Source organism: Mytilus edulis, chromosome 1, assembly GCF_963676685.1.
Source record: "Mytilus edulis chromosome 1, xbMytEdul2.2, whole genome shotgun sequence".
Classification (NCBI taxonomy): Eukaryota; Metazoa; Mollusca; class Bivalvia; order Mytilida; family Mytilidae; genus Mytilus; species Mytilus edulis.
In genome coordinates, this window is record NC_092344.1 from 95,223,035 (window position 1) to 95,245,630 (window position 22,596).

General features: G+C 31.0%; 1 protein-coding gene across 1 annotated transcript in view; it reads left to right on the forward strand.

Moving 5' to 3' along the window:
- LOC139495754 (eukaryotic translation initiation factor 2D-like) overlaps positions 1–18,629 on the forward strand; it is a 44,423-nt gene extending 25,794 nt beyond the window's left edge. Inside the window, exons 10-15 of the mRNA XM_071284128.1 lie at positions 5,267–5,413; positions 5,993–6,082; positions 6,522–6,614; positions 7,265–7,385; positions 8,515–8,689; positions 18,516–18,629. Coding sequence (XP_071140229.1) covers positions 5,267–5,413; positions 5,993–6,082; positions 6,522–6,614; positions 7,265–7,385; positions 8,515–8,689; positions 18,516–18,577 — 688 coding nt within the window. The 3' untranslated portion in view covers positions 18,578–18,629. The remainder of the gene's footprint in view (positions 1–5,266; positions 5,414–5,992; positions 6,083–6,521; positions 6,615–7,264; positions 7,386–8,514; positions 8,690–18,515) is intronic.
- The last annotated feature ends 3,967 nt before the right edge of the window (positions 18,630–22,596 follow it).

Sequence of the window (22,596 nt, forward strand, 5' to 3'; positions counted from 1 at the left end):
TGAAAAGCATATCTGTTCGTAATTTGTTGATTCCATTCCAATTAGATCCTTTAATTTCCTGTCAATCTTTTAAAACATCTTTTTTCAAATATCTGAAGTATTCATGTGTTGTGAGATTTAAAATATTTTGATGAGCAGTTTAATTCCTAAATAGGTAATTAAAGATCACTTTGGATGGACTAAATTATATAATTGCAATTGTTAATGATCTGTTTGAAATATTTAAGGCTGCCGTTCCTAATTTGAAATAGTACAATTTTTAGTTCATAAACTCGTGTTTAGAAGGCTATTTTTATTTATAAATTCTTCAATTAAAATAATTCAGTATTTTATCGTTACTAAAGTAATCAAAAGTCATAATTCATTAAAAGTGATCTTATGCAAAATATAAAAATATACAGCTATCCAGTTATTGTGCGATCTTATTATTCCCATTAATTAATTTTAATTAATTTTTTTTACATTCATGTGTCTGAAACTTTGTCTGACTCCCGTTTACAATTGATACGAAATGTTGTTCACACCTGAAATGCCAGTGAACCGTGACGCCTAGAATTCACTGAATGAGGATCAAAAGATTAGAATTATATAATGCTAATCTTTTAATTACCTTGAGTTAAACTACGCATTCCACATTCTTTAGGTGTCACAAAACAATACACATTTTATTGTTTCCACCGTACAAGCAAGTGAAAATGATTGCTGGAATGAAGCAAAAAGGTCAGAATACAAACATGTATTTTTAATACACTATCGATCATGTCAGTTTCGTATGTTTGTTTAAAGTATTTTTAGAGAAAAAATCATAAAAATGTTCTATTGTATGATTTACTTTTTTTTATTAAAATGCGTTTTAAAAAATCCACACGATCTTATTTTAAAAGTTGCATGGCTATCACTTATTTTTCGTTGGTTAATAGCTACACCAAAAGTCGTCGATGCGCTTTAAATCGCGTTATTAGATGGTTAACGAACAAGACTTAAATGAGATATTTTCACTCCCGGCATGCATCAAAGACTTAAACTACGTCACATAAGTCAGGAAGTTTCAAAAAATAAAATTAATAATTCCCAATTTTCTTCTTTATTAGATTTCATATCAAAATAAAACTTTGTGAATATGTTTTTTATGGTATTATGAACATAATAAGATGAAAAGTGAAAAATCGCGAATTATCCCTTTAACCATGATTATTCTTATATTTTGAACACGGGTATCATTCGGTTTAACCAGAGAAATGGTCGTGAAAGAATATCTTACGGGAGTCAAGTATTGAGAGACGATTGTGAAAGCTTTGGTAACAGATTGTGAAAGACATTTAATGAAATTTCTAGGTCAGAATCTTTGAAAAAATCGCTTAATTTTCAAAACGTTGAACAAATCCTAACACAAAAATATGTCTGTCAAAAAGGTTTAACTTCCTCAACACAACTGTGAAATAAGACAGAGAAAATATGCAGTACTTTATGAAAAAACACAAAAGGCGCAATGCATGTCTATGAAATTAATTACAAATAACACGCTTTTTGTACCTATAATGGTCATATTTCAGTTTATCGTGATATATTTGAAATTTAATCTTTGGTGTATCTGATAGTACAGTAAAATTAAGGTTTGTTCTTCTCTTAAAAGCATTGATTTATATATGAAAACCTTGAATTTGTTGAATATCCATCAAACTTGATCGTGAAAGATCAGGCAATGCATTATTTTGATCGTGAAAGATAATGCGTGACCCGACTTATTAATAGAAATCAGAAATCAGTATTTCTTTTTCCATTTGATAAAGCTGCAACTGGTTGAAGCCTGTAACTATTTTGATAAGGATGAACACTAAAGCTTTTTTTTTTTTATTCAACACTTTACCTCGAAATTTAAAAAAACAACAACTAAAAACATCTCTAAATAAGTTTGAAAGATTCAGCTCTGAGAATCGGTCAAGTGCAATTTAAACAGATCGACACTATTTAGCCAATAATATGGATATGCAACGTTTAAACCAAAATGATATCCTTCAAACAAAAAATTACAGCAAAACAGCATCTTTCATGAGTAATTTGAGATTGAACATTTTGTGCAACAGTACTTTCTTAAGTTCTGTATATACAACGCAGATGTGGATTGATTTAACTATATACTACAGACTATAGAATACCAGAGCGCAAATGGTGTAATGTTTCGTCTGCTTTACTTATAATTGTTAATTTTTATACCCCACGCAACGAAGTTCAGAGGGTATAATGTTTTTGACCCGTCCGTCCGTCCGTCAGTCCATCAGTCCTGTTTCTTGTCATCGCAACTCCTCTCAAACCACACAACAGAATTTCATGAAACCTTTTCAGATAATAAGGACATACTATGTAGTTGTGCATATCGACGGGAAATTGCGATTCAATTTTTTTTCTAGGAGTTACGCCCCTTTGAACTTATTTACTTTAATGTACTACTGCAACAGTGTCATCGCAACTCCTCTCAAACCACACAACAGAATTTCACGAAACCTTTTCAGATAATAAGGACATACTATGTAGTTGTGCATATCGACGGGAAATTGCAATTCAATTTTTTTTCTAGGAGTTACGCCCCTTTGAACTTATTTACTTTAATGTACTACTGCAACAGTTTGTCATCGCAACTCCTCTCAAACCACACAACAGAATTTCACGAAACCTTTTCAGATAATAAGGACATACTATGTAGTTGTGCATATCGACGGGAAATTGCGATTCAATTTTTTTTCTAGGAGTTACGCCCCTTTGAACTTATTTACTTAATGTACTACTGCAACAGTTTGTCATCGCAACTCCTCTCAAACAACACAACAGAATTTCACGAAATCTTTTTATATGAAAAGGACATATTATGTAGTTGTGCATATCGACGGGAAATTACGATTCAATTTTATTTCTAGGAGTTACGCCCCTTTGAACTTATTTGCTTCAATGTACTACTGCAACAGTTTGTCATCGCAACTCCTCTGAAACTACACAACAGAATTTCATGAAACCTTTTCAGATAATAAGGACATACTATGTAGTTGTGCATATCGACGGGAAATTACGATTCAATTTTATTTCTAGGAGTTACGCCCCTTTGAACTTATTTGCTTCAATGTACTTCTGCAACAGTTTGTCATCTCAACTCCTCTGAAAACACACAACAGAATTTCATGAAATTTTGTAGATGATAAGGACATACTATGTAGATGTGTATATTGACAGGAAATTATTATTCAATATTTTTTCTTATACAATTTTTTTTTCTTATACTTATTTAATTTCTCCAATGACAATGTGGGGACGTGGGGTATGTGAGCGTGCTCACTAAGGTTCTTTAATTGGAACGTCTATAATATCAAGGGTTTTACTAGAAGTGTCAAATGCTCTTAATGCGCTTACCGTAATGTATTTTTGTCCATTTGATGAGCTAAGCCTTTTCAATTGATTTTTATACTTCGTTCTTATGTTGTACTGATATACCACTGTCTCAGGTTAGGGGAAGGGTTGGCATCCCGCTAACATATCTAACCCCGCCACATTATTTATGTATGTGCCTGTCCAAAGTCAGGAGCCTGTAATTCAGTGGTTGTTGTTTGTTAATGTGTTACATATTTGTTTTTCGTTCATTTTTTTTATACAAATAAGGCCGTCAGTTTTCTTGTTTGAATTGTTTTACATTGTCATATCGGGGCCTTTTATAGCTGACTATGAGGTATGGGCTTTGCTCATTGTTGAAGGCTGTACGATGACCTTTAGTTGTTAATGTCTGTGTCATTTTGGTCTCTTGTGGATAGTTGTCTCTTTGACAATCATACCACATCTTCTTTTTTTTTTAAATTATGATTGTCAATGGTTCATAAAAAGAGTGCAAGGTCAGATGAACCATGACATACAGATGTCTACAAATATCCTGTCGACCAAATAAATGTGTTCCGATCCTTACAGTGCCTTAGAAACTGACAAATGTAAAAGTTACGCCTGGCCAATTAATTCGAAACATAAGGTCAAAAGTATATGAACCCTGACCAAAGCCAGACATAGACATCTTACTATCATTCAAAATATCAAATACAATTGACGTCATCATGGTCATATATGAAACATGCAGACAGACATGTACACCATACACAAAATACCATGGCGCTATAGCATACAGGTACATGTATATATCCAAAAGGCTAGACAACATAAAACGAGCATTACCGAATGATGCATGATAATGAGTTCAATGTTATTTGAAACCTTGCAGAAGTCGAAAATTTACACCTCACAACATAACAACAGACAGCTATCCTAAAGCTTAACGAATTTGCAATACGGACTTGATCACAAAAATGAATCTTCATCCATGAAATAAGGCAAATTCAGGGTCAGATGAATCCTGTCTGACGGACATGTAGTTTATGGGATCCAATATATAAAATGTGGGTATCCTATAACTCGTGATAAGTGAGTACTTCACATGACAATAAAAAGCTTCATCCAACAATCATCCAACTATTTTACATTTCATTTTCTGAAAATATTAATACTTTGAAAAGCTTAAACCTATTGAGGATGTTGACCTATATAGCTTTTCTCAATACCAATAACAAATATTAATTATGATATAATTGAAGAATAATTTTAACGTCTTCGTAGCATCAGATCTTTCAGGATCCTCTTCACGATCTTCAAAAATGCGGTACGTGATCTTTCACGATCCGAAAAATCAATTTTTGTGTAAATAGTTCTTTTTTTACCAAGTTTCAGATTATGTTTATACAAAATAGCTATGAGAACCATTTGATTAATTCAAATAGAATGCCCTTATTCGTATTAAAGTAGTTTTTCTAGTCGAATTTGTGAAAAATCATGTTTGTTTACATTTTTTATGTCATTGAAATGTCGAGAAGCAATCTGCCTTTTGTTGTTTTGTAATAACTATGTACTTTTAAAACTGGATATTCTCACATACTGATCTTAATGTTGAACCATTTTGACAGACAGTTTTATTTTTTCCTAAATTTGTGTCTGTGTAAGTAGTTAAATTATAATATGTATTGACCTTTCATATGTCTTCTCGATTAAATGTCTTTCACGATCCGTTACCAGAACTTTCACAATCGTCTCTCAATACTTGACTGCCATTAGATATTCTTTCACGATCATTTCTCACGTTAAACCGAATGACACCTGTGCTGTAGAAATGGCAATTGATATATGTCTTTATTAGAAAATTCACACATTTAATTAAATTTAAATCTTGTACACTTAATATTTACAGATTGCGTGATTTTGAGCTACCAAATGAGATAGATATTGATCCCATACAGCCTGTAACATCTGAAGCAGAATTTGTGCTGCCTAAGCTGACAGAGATGTATTCAGTTACTTCTGCTGTATTGCCTTTATTTAAACCTAATGGTCTGAGGTACAAACATATTTAAACATCTGTATATTGGATCAACTCGAAAAGCCATACTGCAGTTGACCTTTTTGGCCTGCAGTTTAAAGATGAATAAAAGAAGATGTTGGATATACACCAATGAGATAGTAACCCAATGACAATGAAAAAAATACCCATCTACCACTCATTACACAACAATTAGTCTTTCTAATATATCATAAATACACCAACCTGAGGTTTATAGTCATTCCTGAAGTTAAAATGCCAATATTTTGCCATAATTTTGCTAGAAAAATGGAGATGATTAAAAAAAGTTTTACTGTGTCAATCTTATATGGTAATTAGAATATAAGAATATCCATAAATGAATAGGATTTTATACAGTTATGCTGAAAACACTTTTCTTCTCATCATACATTTGTGTGTTACATGCATGTACTTTGTATTAGATTTTGCAATGATCTGACAGGAATTTTGAAAACTGATTCTTTCAGACACTGGATTACACATACTTATTTTAATTGTCATGTTTATCTAAATTAACCTGATAGGACTTTGAATCTTGTTTATTCATACTTTAATGACATTTGTAATTATTTTAAGGAAAGGAAGTGCTGTAGCAATGACCGATATCAGAAGTTATATAGATGAGTATGTGAGAAGTAACAATCTACAAAGTGATAGTAAAAAAAGGTATGTGTTGCATTAGATCCTTTGTTAACTTTAACTCAATTGCCCCAAAAAGAATTCTGGCCTGCTTAAAAATTTACAATTTCAGTCCATTTCTTAGAACAGATTTTGGTCTTTTAAAGATTTGACTATTCATACTCAAAAAACAGAAATTGTTTAACCACTTTAAATATTATATCAATAAAATGCATTTTCATTGACAAAAACATGATTTTAAAGACAATTTGTAGGACAGGATTTGGAAAAATGTTAGTTTTAAGTCAAAATTGCTGTGCTTGTTATGTGTATTCTATGCATTTGTACTCCTATTTTCCAGATATTTATTTATTATATATACCCCTAAAAGTATAAAATATATATATATAATTTTTGCTACTCTGGCCGAATGGTAGTTGCTGTTTAAAGAAGCAGCTGTAATTACTTTAGTTTTATTTTTTTTCAGTCAAGTACAGTTAGATCCTATTATAGCAGATATAGTGCTCACCAAAGGAGAAAATAATGTTACTCATTTGTCATGGGAAGAATTGTTTAAAAGGTAAATATTTGTTTTTATTATGCCCCACCTCACAATAGAAGAGGGGCATTATGTTTTTTGGTCTGTGCATCCGTTCGTCCGTCCGTCCGTCCGTCCGTCCGTCCGTCCGTCCGTCCGTCCGTCCATCCATTCGTCCGTCTGTCCCGCTCCAGGTTAAAGTTTTTGGTCAAGGTAGTTTTTGATGAAGTTGAAGTCCAATTGACTTCAAACTTAGTACACATGTTCCCTATGATATGATCTTTCTAATTTTAATGCCAAATTAGAGTTTTTACCCCAATTTCACAGTCCACTGAACATGGAAAATGATGGTGCGAGTGGGGCATTCGTGTACTGAGGACACATTCTTGTTAGAATATATACTGGATAGACTGATATTCTTACTGTTACAAAATTTGGTTCATGTTTTAAAAAAGAGGATTGTAAACATACAACAAATTTCTGACATTTTGTATTTTAATTTGTAGGGCCAATTACACATTCTAGAGTAAAAACAATTCATATATTTTTCTTTCGCTGTTGCATATATGAATAAAAGGTGATTTAGGTTATATATTAGTGAGACTAAAACCACAGAACAGTGTACCAGTACCGTAGACAACATGAAATCAATTTCAATTGTCAGGTATTAATAAAAATTCTTTTTGTTTCAGGATATTAAGTAAAATGCAACCAGTTTTATGTATTGAACACGCTGGTCAGACTCCTACGTATCAGAAAGGAAAAGTTGAAGGAATTAAGCTTGATATACAACAGAGAGCTAGCAACAAAAAGGTGAAATACTTTCATGATTAGATATGGTGGTATTATGTAAATTACTAGAATGTTCACTTTTAAAAGCATGCAGTTTTTTATGGTAAAAAAAATATTTTGACCTATGTATCAATGCAGACTTTTACCATATAATAAAACAATTTCAGGCAAAGTTAATATAATTGGACAGTGTTTAAAAGTAGAAGAAAAACTTTTTCAAAATAGAAATGTTATTATTTTCATATATTTATGTGCAGTTCAATTATTTTATAAACACATAAAAAATTTCAAAGAATCCTAGCCCTAAAGGAGAACATATATGAATCTACACTGTAGAAGTTAACCTCTAGATGTCTTGTTTATTGTGTTGTTGAGTTGAGTCTTGATGACATAAACCCCATGTTTCCTTTTATCAGCATAAGAACATCAAGTTATTTCATAGTGCCTAAACATAGAGCAATTTCATGATATGTGAACAAACACAATTAAAAAAAGATTCCTGTTTCAAAAGATTAATCTGGTTTTAATATAAAATAAATTATCGTGTGTATTTACATATTTATACAAAATAACATTGCAGAGATGTTGTTGAAGGATGTACTTAGGTGAGGTTTTGGAATAAGTGTCAAATGTTTGGACTCCTTAGTGTTTTTCCATACTATACAAGATAAAATATTTTGCCCCATAACACCTATTTATCTTTTAACATTAGACTTAATAGCTTATAAAAGGTCATTTGACAAAATTTAAGCAGTTTCTTGGTTTTCTTTCACACTTGAATTTGAATTTGACACTCAAATAATACCAATGTAAATATAAGGTAAAAGTCAGAGTAAGCCTTTTCCCGCCATATTTTATACACCAAATATCTCAAAAAGGAGCTCAATGACCTATCGATGTTTTTAGCTTATTTTGAACCTTAACTAATGCTCTTCCAGCTTAAAGTATCAATTTTGAATTCTTGATTTATTTAAAGTTTACCCTAGATCACCTAGGTACATCCTTAAAGAACTTGACAACAAACAAATTTTTTGCAATAATTTCTGAATTTACAGTAAGTAGGGATTGAAATGCAGATGTATATGTTTTATTACACTGCCTATACCAAGTATAACAAAAATTTAAAGAAAATGTTGTGTTGTTTTTGTAGGTTACCCTCATAGAAAATATAGAAACCTTTGGAATAGACCCTAAAGAATTAGCCCACACAGTACAGGTTGGAATGGCTTGTAGTGCTACAATATCTACACTACCACAGAAAAATAAAGGAGTACAGATTGTTATACAAGGCAATCAAATCAGTTACATAGCTGATTTGTTATTAAGTATGTACTGCATAATTATATGATTGCATGAAAAAACTATTGACCCATATTGTACCAGATATATTTATTGGCATGTACAGATGAGATCCATCTTACCAACTTTTAACATCAAAAAGCCCATTTCTTATACTGTGGATTTATAGATTATCGATGATTACCTCAACGAGATTGATTTTCTCGCTTGAGCAGGGATGGCAATCGAGTTGAGATGAACAATGATAATCTTTTTATCGCTATTTTACCTATGACGTCGTTGTCAATTTCATGTCAATCTCGTTAGCAAGCCACATGCATGCTTAGTTTCTAGCAATAATTTTCCATCTCAAGGGAGTAGCATGATACGAAAACTATCACAAAAAAAGATCAAAGGAAAAATGCACAAAATAGCGATAATCATTATTATTCGTTGGATACAAATTTTAATGGATTTTGTGGGTACAAGTTAACCACGAAATTAAATGTTCAACAAATGACATATTTTATATATGCTTGTATGCATACTTCGACAAAATCATGAGAGTAAAATATCCATGAACATGAAAATTTACCTTAATCCAAGAACATTGATATTCATTAAAATAAATGAATCTACAGTAAGTTAAAAAAGATGGTGGTGGTTTAAAGAACTACTACATGTATCAGCAAAAGATTCTTTGGGGCAATAGCAAAGCTCATATGACTTATTTATATTTGTACTCATTACTTGACAGCACTGTTGTTCCTGTAAAATTTTTACATCACAAAAAGTCAGATGCCACTGAAGAAAATTGTATGACATCAATAGTTCAAGTGTAAAAAAATCTAAGGCAAAGAGTGTCAAATTCCCAAATAGTGATAAGGGGCATTGGTGTTCTCACCAGACAGTAAAAACAACCTTGACTAATCTAAAAGCATTGATAAATGTAATGAAATAGTATCAAGACAAACAGGTTTTGTCTCTCAGTCTGTAAAAATGCTTTATCTAAAAAATTTAAGAATCTTATAAAATTTTCGAAATATGTTCAGTTTTGATAAAAATTATGTTGATGCAGCCAAATGTGTATTAATATTTGTTTGTCTTTATTATATTGAAGTGAGACAGAATAGATGTTCCAGACCGTATGAGTATTTGGACCGTACGCGTACGGTCTGGACCGTATACGTATACTCGTATGGTCCGACCATACGCGTACGGTCGGACCGTATGAGTATACGCGTACGGTCCAGCTGACCATACATATTTTGGGATCATATGGGTTAAATTCAAACAAATATTTATCAAAATCCTTATTATTAGTTATACAAATTGTTATTATTAAAATAAGATGGATAAAGTGAATAAGCGAACAATTCAAATTGAATATTTGTTTGATTTTATATCCGTGAATCCTTTTGTGTTACTTTGGCCCAAGGTGATACTTTTTTTTTTTTTTTTTTTTTTTTTTTTTTTTTTTTTAAGTTTTACATATTTTATTGAAATCTTTACATTTGTTAGTTTAAAACATCGATTACCGGTACCTTATCCCGGCCTCGTTAACATTAGTAATGATATTTATATATACAGGAGTTAGTGGTTGTTAGTAATATTCACCAAATATATATTTATAATATACCGGTATAAATACATGTAAGTTATAAATGCTAACAAATATAAAGATGGTTCGACATAAATGTCTAATGTCTAACAAACAAAAAATAAACAATTCTTCATAAATGACATATTATTTAGTTTTGGATTTTAAGGAATCAAACAAAGATTATAAATCAAGAGTAGTTTCATTTCTTTTTTCTCTCTCTTCTCTCTTCCCTCCCTTTTTTAAAGTAATAAATGTTTAAATGATTTTATTAAATTTTAACTCCTCCCTCACAAGAAAAAAATATAAATAAATAAAATAAAAATAAATAAATAAATAACTATAAGATAAGCTTTAAAACACACTGCAAGTAATTAAGAAATAAGAAAGCCAAAAAAAAAAAAAAAACAAAAAAAAACAAAAAAAAAAAACAAACAAACGGAAATGGTAGAAATTTAAGAATATATAAATAAATATCAGGAAATACCAATGTAAAGAGGTAAATAGAAAAAAGAAATGAGAACCACTTGCATTCACTTTCACTTTCTCTCAGTCTCTCATACACACATACAATTCTTACTTACATACACACATACATTACTTAATTATGTACACAATTATTGTTTACAATTACAAATGTATATGCATCAAAGAATAAACAAAATCTAGTCAAAAAATTTTCTCACAGATTAATATCATACTCTATGGTGGAAATATATATTGTAATGGGGTCCAAAATTTTTCATATACATCGACATTATTATTTTTCTTTGCAATATAATATTCATATGACTGATATTGTTTTATTCTATTTTTAAAACCAAAAATATTAGGAGTAAGTTCCTTAAACTTACATTTATATATATAATTTTTTGCTACTAAAAATAAAAGATTCATGAATAAGCTTTCTGAATAGAAACCAAGGAATATCTGCTTTTTATACGACCGCAAATTTTGAAAAAATTTTCGTCGTATATTGCTATCACGTTGGCGTCTGCGTCGTCGTCGTCGTGTCGTCGTCGTCGTCGTCCGGCGTCCGAATACTTTTAGTTTTCGCACTCTAACTTTAGTAAAAGTGAATAGAAATCTATGAAATTTTAACACAAGGTTTATGACCATAAAAGGAAGGTTGGTATTGATTTTTGGAGTTTTGGTCCCAACATTTTAGGAATAAGGGGCCAAAAAGGGCCCAAATAAGCATTTTCTTGGTTTTCGCACCATAACTTTAGTTTAAGTTAATAGAAATCTATGAAATTTTGACACAAGGTTTATGACCACAAAAGAAAGATTGGGATTGATTTTGGGAGTTTTGGTTTCAATAGTTTAGGAATAAGGGGCCAATAAAGGGCCCAAATAAGCATTTTTCTTGGTTTTTGCACAATAACCTTAGGTTAAGTAAATGGAAATCTATGAAATTTAAACACAATGTTTATGACCACAAAAGGAAGGTTGGTATTTATTTTGGGAGTTTAGGACCCAACAGATTAGGAATTAGGGGCCAAAAAGGGACCCAAATAAGCATTTTTCTTGGTTTTCGCACTATAATGTTAGTATAAGTAAATACAAATCTATGAAATTTAAACACAAGGCTTATGACCATAAAAGGAAGGTTGGTATTGATTTTGGGAGTTTTGGTCCCAACAGTTTAGGAAAAAGGGGCCCAAAAGGTCCAAAATTAAACTTTGTTTGATTTCATCAAAATTGAATAATTGGGGTTCTTTGATATGCCGAATCTAACTGTATATGTAGATTCTCAACTTTTGGTCCCGTTTTCAAATTGGTCTACATTAAGGTCCAAAGGGTCCAAAATTAAACTTAGTTTGATTTTGACAAAAAATGAATCGGTTGGGTTCTTTGATATGTTGAATCTAAAAATGTACTTAGATTCTTGATTATTGAAGTTTTTTTGGTCCAGTTTTCAAATTGGTCTACATTAAGGTCCAAAGGGTCCAAAATTAAACTTTGTTTGATTTCATCAAAAATTGAATCCTTGGGGTTCTTTGATATGCCAAATCTAACTGTGTATGTAGATTCTTCATTTTTGGTCCTGTTTTCAAATTTCAAATTCTACATTAAAGTCCAAAGGGTCCAAAATTAAACTAAGTTTGATTTTAACAAAAATTGAATTCTTGGGCCTCTTTGATATGCTGAATCTAAACATGTACTTAGATTTTTGATTATGGGCCCAGTTTTCAAGTTGGTCCAAATCAGGATCTAAAATTATTACATTAAGTATTGTGCAATAGCAAGTCTTTTCAATTGCACAGTATTGTGCAATGGCAAGAAATATCTAATTGCACAATATTGTGAAATAGCAAATTTTTTTTTAATTAGAGTTATCTTTCTTTGTCCAGAATAGTAAGCAAGAAATATCCTATTTGTGCAATAGCAAGAATTTTTTTTAATTGGAGTTATCTTTCTTTGTCCAGAATCAACTTAAATCTTTGTTATATACAATATACAATGTATATACACTTTTTACTACCAACTGATAAATTTAAATAATCTTTACCATTCAGTGATAACAAGCAGTTTTTTTACATCTTAATATTTTATGATGTATTTAAATGAGTAGTTATTGTTGCAAACTCCATTAGAAATTTGAATTGATATCAGTTTTGAAAAAGGGAAAGGGGGATGTGAAAAAAAAGGGGGGGGGGGGTTAAATTTTTCTCATTTCAGATTTCATAAATAAAAAGAAAATTTCTTCAAACATTTTTTTGAGAGGATTAATATTCAACAGCATAGTGATTTGCTCAAAGGCAAAAAAAACCTTTTAACTTCATTAGACCACATTCATTCTGTGTCAGAAACCTATGCTGTGTCAACTATTTAATTTTAGATTTAAAAAGTTTGAAGAAGAAATCTTTAATTGATTTGTAAAATCTTGGCATTTGTTTTGTGTAAAAAAAACCCATGTAATGTCAAAAATTTGATCACAATCCAAATTCAGAGCTGTATCATGCTTGAATGTTTTGTCCATACTTGCCCCAACTGTTCAGGGTTCGACCTCTGCGGTTGTATAAAGCTGCGCCCTGCGGAGCACCTGGTTACTGATGGCAAAATCCCTGCTATACAATCTTATTTGCTGTAATAATGATGACCAAAATTGGTATGTTATTGGACAATCATAGAAAAAATGTACAATAGTTTCGTCATCAAGTTTACAAAAAGTACATGAACTAGAATCTTTCTTCTTTATCTTGTACAAAAAAGAGTTTGTAGGAATTATTTGGTGAAGTATTTTGTATTGAAAGCTTTTTAAATAGGTATCTTTACAAGACTTCCTTAGTAGCATAAAATATTTTTGCCAATTTTCAATTTCTGAGTCTATCAACTGCTCCCATTTCTGAAATTTTTCAAGAGGAGGTTGAAATATATGATCAATAAGACTCTTATACACAAATTTTGGTTTCTTATTATTAATAATCTGAGTACAAAAAGCATCAGAGATGTTGACATTTTCAATCTGTTGAGAATCACAATATTCTTTTATGTGATCTTTAATAAATTTTGGAATATTGGAGATTAGACTGTAATATTTCAGAAAATTATTTGTAAGAATCTTATGTCTAATCTTTTCAAATGTAAAGAAGTCTTTGTTTTGACCATTTACAATGTCTTTTATATACTGTACACCAAAGTCCTTCCATTGCATATAAATAGTGTAATCTGAAAGTGGCACAAAATTTAAAATATCTAGCGATAATATATCATTTGTACAAGCCTTAGTATAAGGCTTTGCAGTATGTAAGCAAAATAAAACATCTTTCCAAAAAGGATTCTTAACATAGCCATGAATTTCTAGCAGTTTTTCTTTTTGTAAAGAAAAGACTCTGTCACCACCAAATTTGGTTAATTCAGACAGTAATAATGTCTGCCATGATCCCTCTAAATTCAAAAGAAGTCTTCTGACCCAGCTTATTTTTAGATATGTACTAAAAGATGACAAATGCACCATGTTCAAACCTCCCTGCATAAAATCCCCAATTAGTGTATTGCGTTTTAAACGTTCTAATTTCCCATTCCAAATAAAGTTATAAAAGAGAGTATTTAACTCTTTAATTTTAATCTGGGATAGATTTGGTAAAGCTGTGAGCAAATGAATTATCTTTGGTAATGCCAGAGTCTTTACAACAGTAATTTTACCAAGTAATGTAAGTTTTCTGTGTTCCCAAGCCTTAAGTATTGATGACATTTCCTTGATTTTCTTTGTAAAATTTATATCTAACATAGCTTGTAAATCTAATGAAAAATCTATTCCTAAAAGTTTGAAATTTGACTTTGTCCATTGAAGATTATAATTAGGACAAAGTATATGGTCTGAATATTTTTTGGTTCCAATCCAAACAGCTTTGGTCTTGGATGCATTCATTTTAAGCCCAGAGACCCTTTTAAAAGAATCAAAACATTTTAAAGTCTCCTCTAAAGATTTTTCCTTTCCATCTAAAACAAGAAATGTGTCATCAGCATACTGGCTCAACAATAATTCTTTGTTGTGAATAGGAATACCATGGATGTCAGATGTAGATTTTAGTTTTAGAGCTAATAATTCAACACCTATAATAAATAAATATGGGGATAGGGGGTCACCTTGTCTACAGCCTCGCTCAAGATTGAAGAAACTTGACAAATTACCATTATTTATTACACAGCTTTTAGCTTCTGAATAGAGAGTCTCAAACCATTTGCATATAGATGGTCCGAAATTAAAGCTTTTTAGAGCTTTTACTAGAAAATCCCACTCAACAGAATCAAATGCTTTCTCAAAATCAACAAGTAACAGTAAACCAGTCATATTATGCTCTTCCAGATAGTGCATAAGATCATATAATAAGCGAATGTTTTCCCCAATGAACCTATCTTTAATAAACCCGTTCTGAGTGTCACTTATAATAAATGGCAATACTGGTTTGAGTCTGTTAGCTATAGCTGCTGAAGCTATTTTAATGTCAGTATTCAGTAAACTGATGGGTCGCCAATTACTCATATATCTCCTATCTTTTCCATCTTTTGGAAGGCAAGTAATGACACTCTGATATTGAAAACTAGAAAAATTTCTATGCTCATACCCAAAATATAAAGATCGATATACAAATGGACCGAGATCTCTCCAAAAAAATTTATAAAAATCAACTGTAAATCCATCGGAACCAGGACTCTTACCATTTGTCATATGTTTCAGTGCCAGAGCACATTCATCAAATGTCAAGTTACCCTCACACAGATCACTTTGTTCCTGTGTGAGTTTAACATTATGGTTATAAAAAGAGTTGTCTTCCCTGTCAGATCTTCTGCTTGAATACAGAGTTTTATAAAATTTCTGTTGTTCAAAAAGAATGCTAGACTGTTCAGAAATATGTTTACCTTGGTCATCAATCAATTCAGCCATTGTCTTTTTAATGAAATTACTCTTCTCTAATTTGCAAAAGTATTCAGAGCATTTTTCTCCATTTTCATGCCAGTTTGCTCTTGATCTGAGGAGTAAACCTTCAATCTTTTGTTCCCTTTTATTTTCTAGTTCTAGTTTCTTCCCATATAAAGTAGCTTGAACATTAACATTTGGTGACATATTCATAATATTTTCTAATTGTTCAACCTCTTTTTCAAGCTTAGATGTATGTTCTCTATCCTCTCTATTTTTTTCAATACTATAAGAAATGGACAAAGTCCTGATCTTCATCTTCAGGATTTCAAAAAATAATTGATCATTACATGTAAGTTTAACATCAAGACAATTTTGAATGTCACCTGAAAGATAATACTCAGAAATAGTGTCTTTTATACATGTCTTAATTTTCTCAACATACTCAACATCTCTTACAAGTTGTGAATTAAATTTCCAATACCCCTTTCCCCGCTTAGCAAGACTGGCAGAAAAAGTAAAGACAATGGCAGAATGATCTGTCTTATAACCGGGTATAATCTTCGTGTTCTTCATAAGAGAATATATGTCCTCAGTGACTAAGAAATAGTCTAGTCGACTTTGTTTAATGGGTGATGGTTGACGCCAAGTAAATTTTCTGTCAGTAGGGTGACATGTTCGCCAAGGATCTAATAATTCTAATTTTTCAATCATTTCTTCAATCTTTTCACGAGATTTGGGATTTCTTTTATGTAAAATGTTATATGTATCTAAATTGCAGTCCTGGACAACATTCCAATCACCACATAATAAAATACTAGTATTAGCATACAATGCTATTTTATATAATATATCATCAAACAATAATGGTTCATCCGTATTATATCCATAAAGACATACTAAAGTCAATCTCTGTTCAAATAAAGTGATATCAATAACAATATAACGACCATTCTGGTCAAATTTAGTGTCATGAATAGTAAAATCTAAACCCTTTTTAAACATGATACTAACTCCAGCGCTTCTATTGTTATGATGACAAAAAATGCAAGTATTGCCCCATTCTTCTTCCCATATTTTTTCAGCATCTTTACTGCTATGTGTTTCTTGAAAACATATAATTGAAGCATGTTTGCCCTTTGCCCAATCAAAGACATCCAATCTTTTCTTTTTATTAGAAAATAAACCCCTTACATTCATAGATAGTATAGTAATATTATTATCTATTCCCATAGGTTATGTATATATAACAGATAGAACATAAACTTGAGAGCAAATAAGTTAATTGTAAAACAGTAATAAAGTACATATTGTAATCACATACACACAACACACATACAATAAAATGACACTGGTGATAATGTACAAAACACATCAGATTGGTTTCACAGTATTGGCGTAAATTATGAACCGTATAATATTTAAAAATTAATTTAAAAAAAACACAACAGAAAAAAAATGTATCAACATAGACTTGAAGATTATCTTACTCAAAGTTAAATAAAAAATAAAAAATAACTTTGTAGTCTAATAGTGATTTAAAGCAAGGAATGAATTGATTGCTTCTTTATTTCTTTATTTATTTATTGAAGTCACAGAGGTGTAGCCTGGTAAAAGTAACTTGAATTGAAGGGGGAAACACCTGTTTGTTATCTCGAAAAATATATTGAATTATCTCCCTTATCATCAAAACTTTCAACTATGCTCATATACAATGGAATGAAAATGTAACATAAACAGATGAGACCAACATTTTTACAATTTAAAAAAAGAGTTAGAGTTATCTCCCTTCTTAAGATCAATATTTCAAAACAACTCATGAAGCTGTTTTCTTTCTTATTTTCTCTTCTATATTGTCAAACAAGTCAAACTTTATTCTTTGGTTACCACTTTTACTGTTCTGGAGCTTCCCATAAACACTACAGTTATAAAACCAAACAAGGTGATACTTGCTTCCACAAGGAACGTCATATATTTTTTACATTTTCATGCATGTTCCTTTGCATATGCATTTTTTTGTAAAGTTCCTAAATATTCTTCAACAATTGTCCTCCCACATTATTTTTACTTCCAAGAATTTCAATGAGCATACTTGGCTGAAATTAATGAATTACTGACATGCTTAATACAGGAGATTAACAGATTAAATAAGCGTGATTTTTTTTTAATTTAAAATATTAAGTTTTTATTTCAATTACTATAATTGAAATTTTTATATTAATTTGAGATAGAAGTTATTTTGATACTTGTTATATATACATTTGTATGTAATAAACCTAACCAACTTCTTAATATTAGTCAGACCGTACGCGTACGGTCCGACCGTATGCGTATTTTGAAAAAGTACGCATACGGTCCAGACCGTACACGTACGGTCCAAATACTCATACGGTCTGGAACATAGACATAGAATGCCAGAGAATGACAGGTGTTCAAAATGTCTCTAATGTTTTTTTCATAACCAAATCACATGAATTGAACATAGTTCTTGACAAATATTGGTAATACTAATAGTAGAATTGTTTATCTTAACCTTTTAGTACAATTTTAAATGGAAAATTATGATAAACCTCAGAACACATTCTTGATTCAAGGAGTTTGCTTATTCATTGTATTTGTATACTTTTTATTTAAGAATTGAATGCTTCTTTTTGTAACTTTATTGGGGTGTAAAAGCGTTGACCGAAGTACATTTTGTATGAAGCTTCCGCGCTTCATTCTAAAAATGTGCGCACAGTCAACGCTTTTACAACCCTATAAAGTTACAAAAAGAAGCATTCAATATGTCATCATGAATGATAAGTTTTATTGTGTAATGCAATTGCTTACGGAATAACATGTGAAGTGCAGTTAGCCAATTAAAATAACGTATTATAATGAAACTTACATCTAATGTAATTATTTGCAGATAAATACAAAGTTCCAAGGAAATACATTAACGGAATGGAAAAAGCACCAAAAAGAAGATGAGACATTATAGATTTTATTTATTTCTGTTATTAATAAAGAATCAACATTTTAATTGAGTCATGTTTCTAATGATCTGTCTGATTTATGGTAATAGATCAAATCAAAATCCATTAATGTATGATTAACTTTCAAGGAGGCAATTTATAATACCAACTGAATAAACTCCACAGTTAATATTAGCTACATTTGTATTGTATTAGTTAAATCAATTTGATAGGTCAACTTGCAAATATTTAAGTAGACAGACAAAGATTACCTATTTCTGTGAAATGGTTATATTTCATTAGAATTAATTATGGAATAACTAATTGAAGACTTCAAATGGAGAAAAATATTCAACAAGTTACCGAACAACACATTAATTCACGAATGCACATAGCGCATGAGTTAATTATTAGTGTTGTTCCGTCACAAGTTGAATATTTTTTTATATTTGAATTCTTTAATTAGTTATTCTTATTATTACATTGGCAAATGGCTTTTTTTTTAAAAGAAATTAATGTAAAACATGTAAGGAACTATATCTTTTTTCTACTCATTCACAATTTGTTTTGATCTGCCGTTATGGACGTCTTGACAATGCCTGTTGTTGTATGATGTCACAGAGTGAAATAATCATGTTTATTTCACATGTGAAATTATCGGTTTTTATTGAACTGGGAAATCAATGTAATTCATAATATAATATAAAATAATAATGTTTATCCCAACTGAGTATATTTCTAGGATTTTGATTGGATAATGCACATTGTTACAAAACTCATAGCCCTAGGTGTTGCTAACCTTTATACCCGGAAGTTGCTGTCCATTGCCACGGGGGACGTCACATGTTCCATGGTTGTTCTTTGTGAAATATAGAATTCTGTAGATTATTCATGATGTATGTTCATAAATATTTAATCCACTAACAATTTTACCTTATTTTGTTGATCATTTGCACCCATTTTAGTAAATGCAACACTTAGCTGCCACATTGTCTATAAATGGGACTGCTGATCTCGATATGCAAATGACCCATGTTGACATCATACCGTCTATGATGTAACTCTCACAACATTGAGCGCCAAATTCGACCCATTCCAGTTTCTCTGTCTCCGTATCTAAAACGTCTTATATTTGACTACCTGTAGGGTTTTACCACAGGTAGAATCCTACACCCAGTAAAAAATATGCCAAAATTCCAAATTTCAATAAAAGATTTTAAGAAAATGAAACGTTGCTTTTACGTTAGACTGTGATCGGATTTCTCTAAAAAATTGTCAGATTTGGACTAAGACCAGGGATTAATTTGTTAGCTACATTCATATCTGTAGATATGGATATTTTAACACCCTGAAGTATCCAAGTACACCCTGACGCGAAGTAATAATGTGTATGACCTCTTTCTCACTGTATATTTACTTCATATTGGTGTATCATTGTATGTGTTTTGGACCTTATATAACTTAAATAAGAATATGTGTCAATAGAACTTTATGCCTACTAGCACAATCACATATCCTTGTTCAGGTAATCATGAAATGATAAGATAGACAAAATGACCAGCAAAGTAAGATCTACAGATTTGCCAGTCCATTGTTTGTAGGAGTTATTCCCCTTGAAAAATGATTTTTACCCAATTTCGGTAAAAACTATAGTAGATGGAGAGAAACTACACAGAGAAAAAATCAAAAGAAAGATAACATAAAAAAAGAATATAGACCTGAATTATAATTAAGTCTTTAAGTCTGCAATTTTGGAATGTTACCATTGTTGACGATGAACATGGGTCCAGGTGACCACACAAGACTCTGCAGCCTCCAGTAAAGGCTTAGATGACTTGTACAGAGTGTTTGGCAGCCATGTTATATATTTTTTTTCATCTTTCAAGTACACCACTGAAAAAGTCTGGTTACTGATCAAGTATTTTCTTTCTACCAAAAAAACAGCATGTAGATAATTACATCATTTAAAGCTGTATATTCATCATCCATTTTCTGATGGAAGGAATTAGTTTATGTCTAAGAATGAAACATGATTTATTTGTGTGGTAATAGAAGTTGACTTGCTATTTCATAAACATTTCATGACAAGGTCATTCTTTTGAATGCAATCAATGAAAAGCATCTCTTACAATCAAGTCAAGCTAAATTTCCAGTTGTTCCTGCGTAGTTTCCAGGAAAGTAGTCCCTCCTCACTTAAAGAGACAATAAAACATTTCCAACAAAATATGCCAAAAATAGTGATTAATAGATACCCAAATATCTCTGTATCTTAATTATGCACCAGTGTACTTCTGAAAGACATTTGTATCAAAACAAGAGTGCACATGCTGAAATGTTGTCCCTGCTTCACTTCTGATGGAATTTATTTAGAGTCTTCTATATGAAGGTTTTAATACAAGTATCATATAAACTCAACATTGTCAATAATCCATGAAAATGAGGAACAGGTCAGATGAACCATGCAAGACAGACTTGTATGCTTTACAATCATTTCACACACCAACAACAGTGGTTCTATAGCATATAATATTTGAAAAACAGACCAAAACACAAACACTTTACATTTACCACTGAACCATGAAAAATAGTATACCATACAATCATTGCTTACACTAAATATAGTAGATCTTTTGCTTATAGTATCTGATTAACTTACAAAACATGAAAACTTAACATTGTCCAATGAACAAAAAAATTGAGTTCATGTCAAATGAACCCTGCTTGACAAGACATGTTCACAATACAATCTTCCAATATACTATATACAGAGGCCTTTTTGCTTATACAATGAAGTATTGAGTAAAAGATAACCCACAAGAACCAAACAATGTATACTGAACCATGAAAATGAGGTCATGTAAAATGAATCCTGCTTGGTAAGACATGTTCACCATACAATCATCCACTATACCATATAGAGAGGCTATTGCGTATACTTAAAGTTATAGTATAGAGTAAAAGAAAACTTACAAAAACTAGAAAAAAAGTACACTGAACCATGAAAATGAAACCTACCAGTTGAACATGTACACTTCACAATCATTCCATATACCAAAAATAGTTGACTTATTGCTATAGTATGAGATAAAGACTTGCCCATGCACACTAAACCTTCCTTGATTACATCTGCATACAAGTTATGAAGCATCCAGGTCTTCTTTATAGTTTATATGCTCAAATTTATTCATTTAGTGAATGCTCATTTGTTGTGTTACTATGCTTTTGATTGAGTTAAGCCATAACAATTAATATTTTATAGTGTCTTTTTATGTTGTAATGTTACACTATTGTTTCAGATAAGGGTGAAGGTCTGGTACCATTAAAACCTTTAAACCTGCTGCATTTGTTTGCACCTGTCCTAGTAAGGAATCTGATTTTCAGTAGTCGTCATTTGTTGATGTGGTTCATAAGTGTTTCTTGTTTCTCATTTTTACATAGATTAGACTTGGTTTTCATATTTGAATGGTTTTACACTTGAATTTTTTTGGGATCCTTTATAGTTCGCTGTTCCTTGTGAGCTAAGGTTCCATGTTGAAGACCGTACTTTGACCTGTAATGGTTTACTTTTATATATTATGACTTGGATGAAGAGTTGTCTCATTGGCACTCATACCACATCTTATATCTATATAGCAATGGATTACAAAATCAAAAGTAAAATCTGGTTCAGTTAGGACCGTATTTGGGCCAATCATTGAGATAAAACACTGATGAAAAGACATGCAAGAAAGTTTAAAAAGAACTATTTTTGTCAAAGTTTTATTCTAAAGCATTGATGTCACATCCAAAATAGGTTAAAATAAGAGATTGTTTCAAAACTTGACAAAATTGTCCAAGAATTCACGAACTAAATATTCAAATCACACATGTATATATTGTTGCAAACATTATGCTTAAAGATCCTTTTTTGTAAACACACTCACCCTTTTTGTCTTGTTCAAAAAGTTCAGGAAAATTTAGTTGAAAATGAAAATTAGTGCTATTTGTGACATCAAGAATGGAACACAAGTGTGTAGATTTTCAACAAGAAGACTT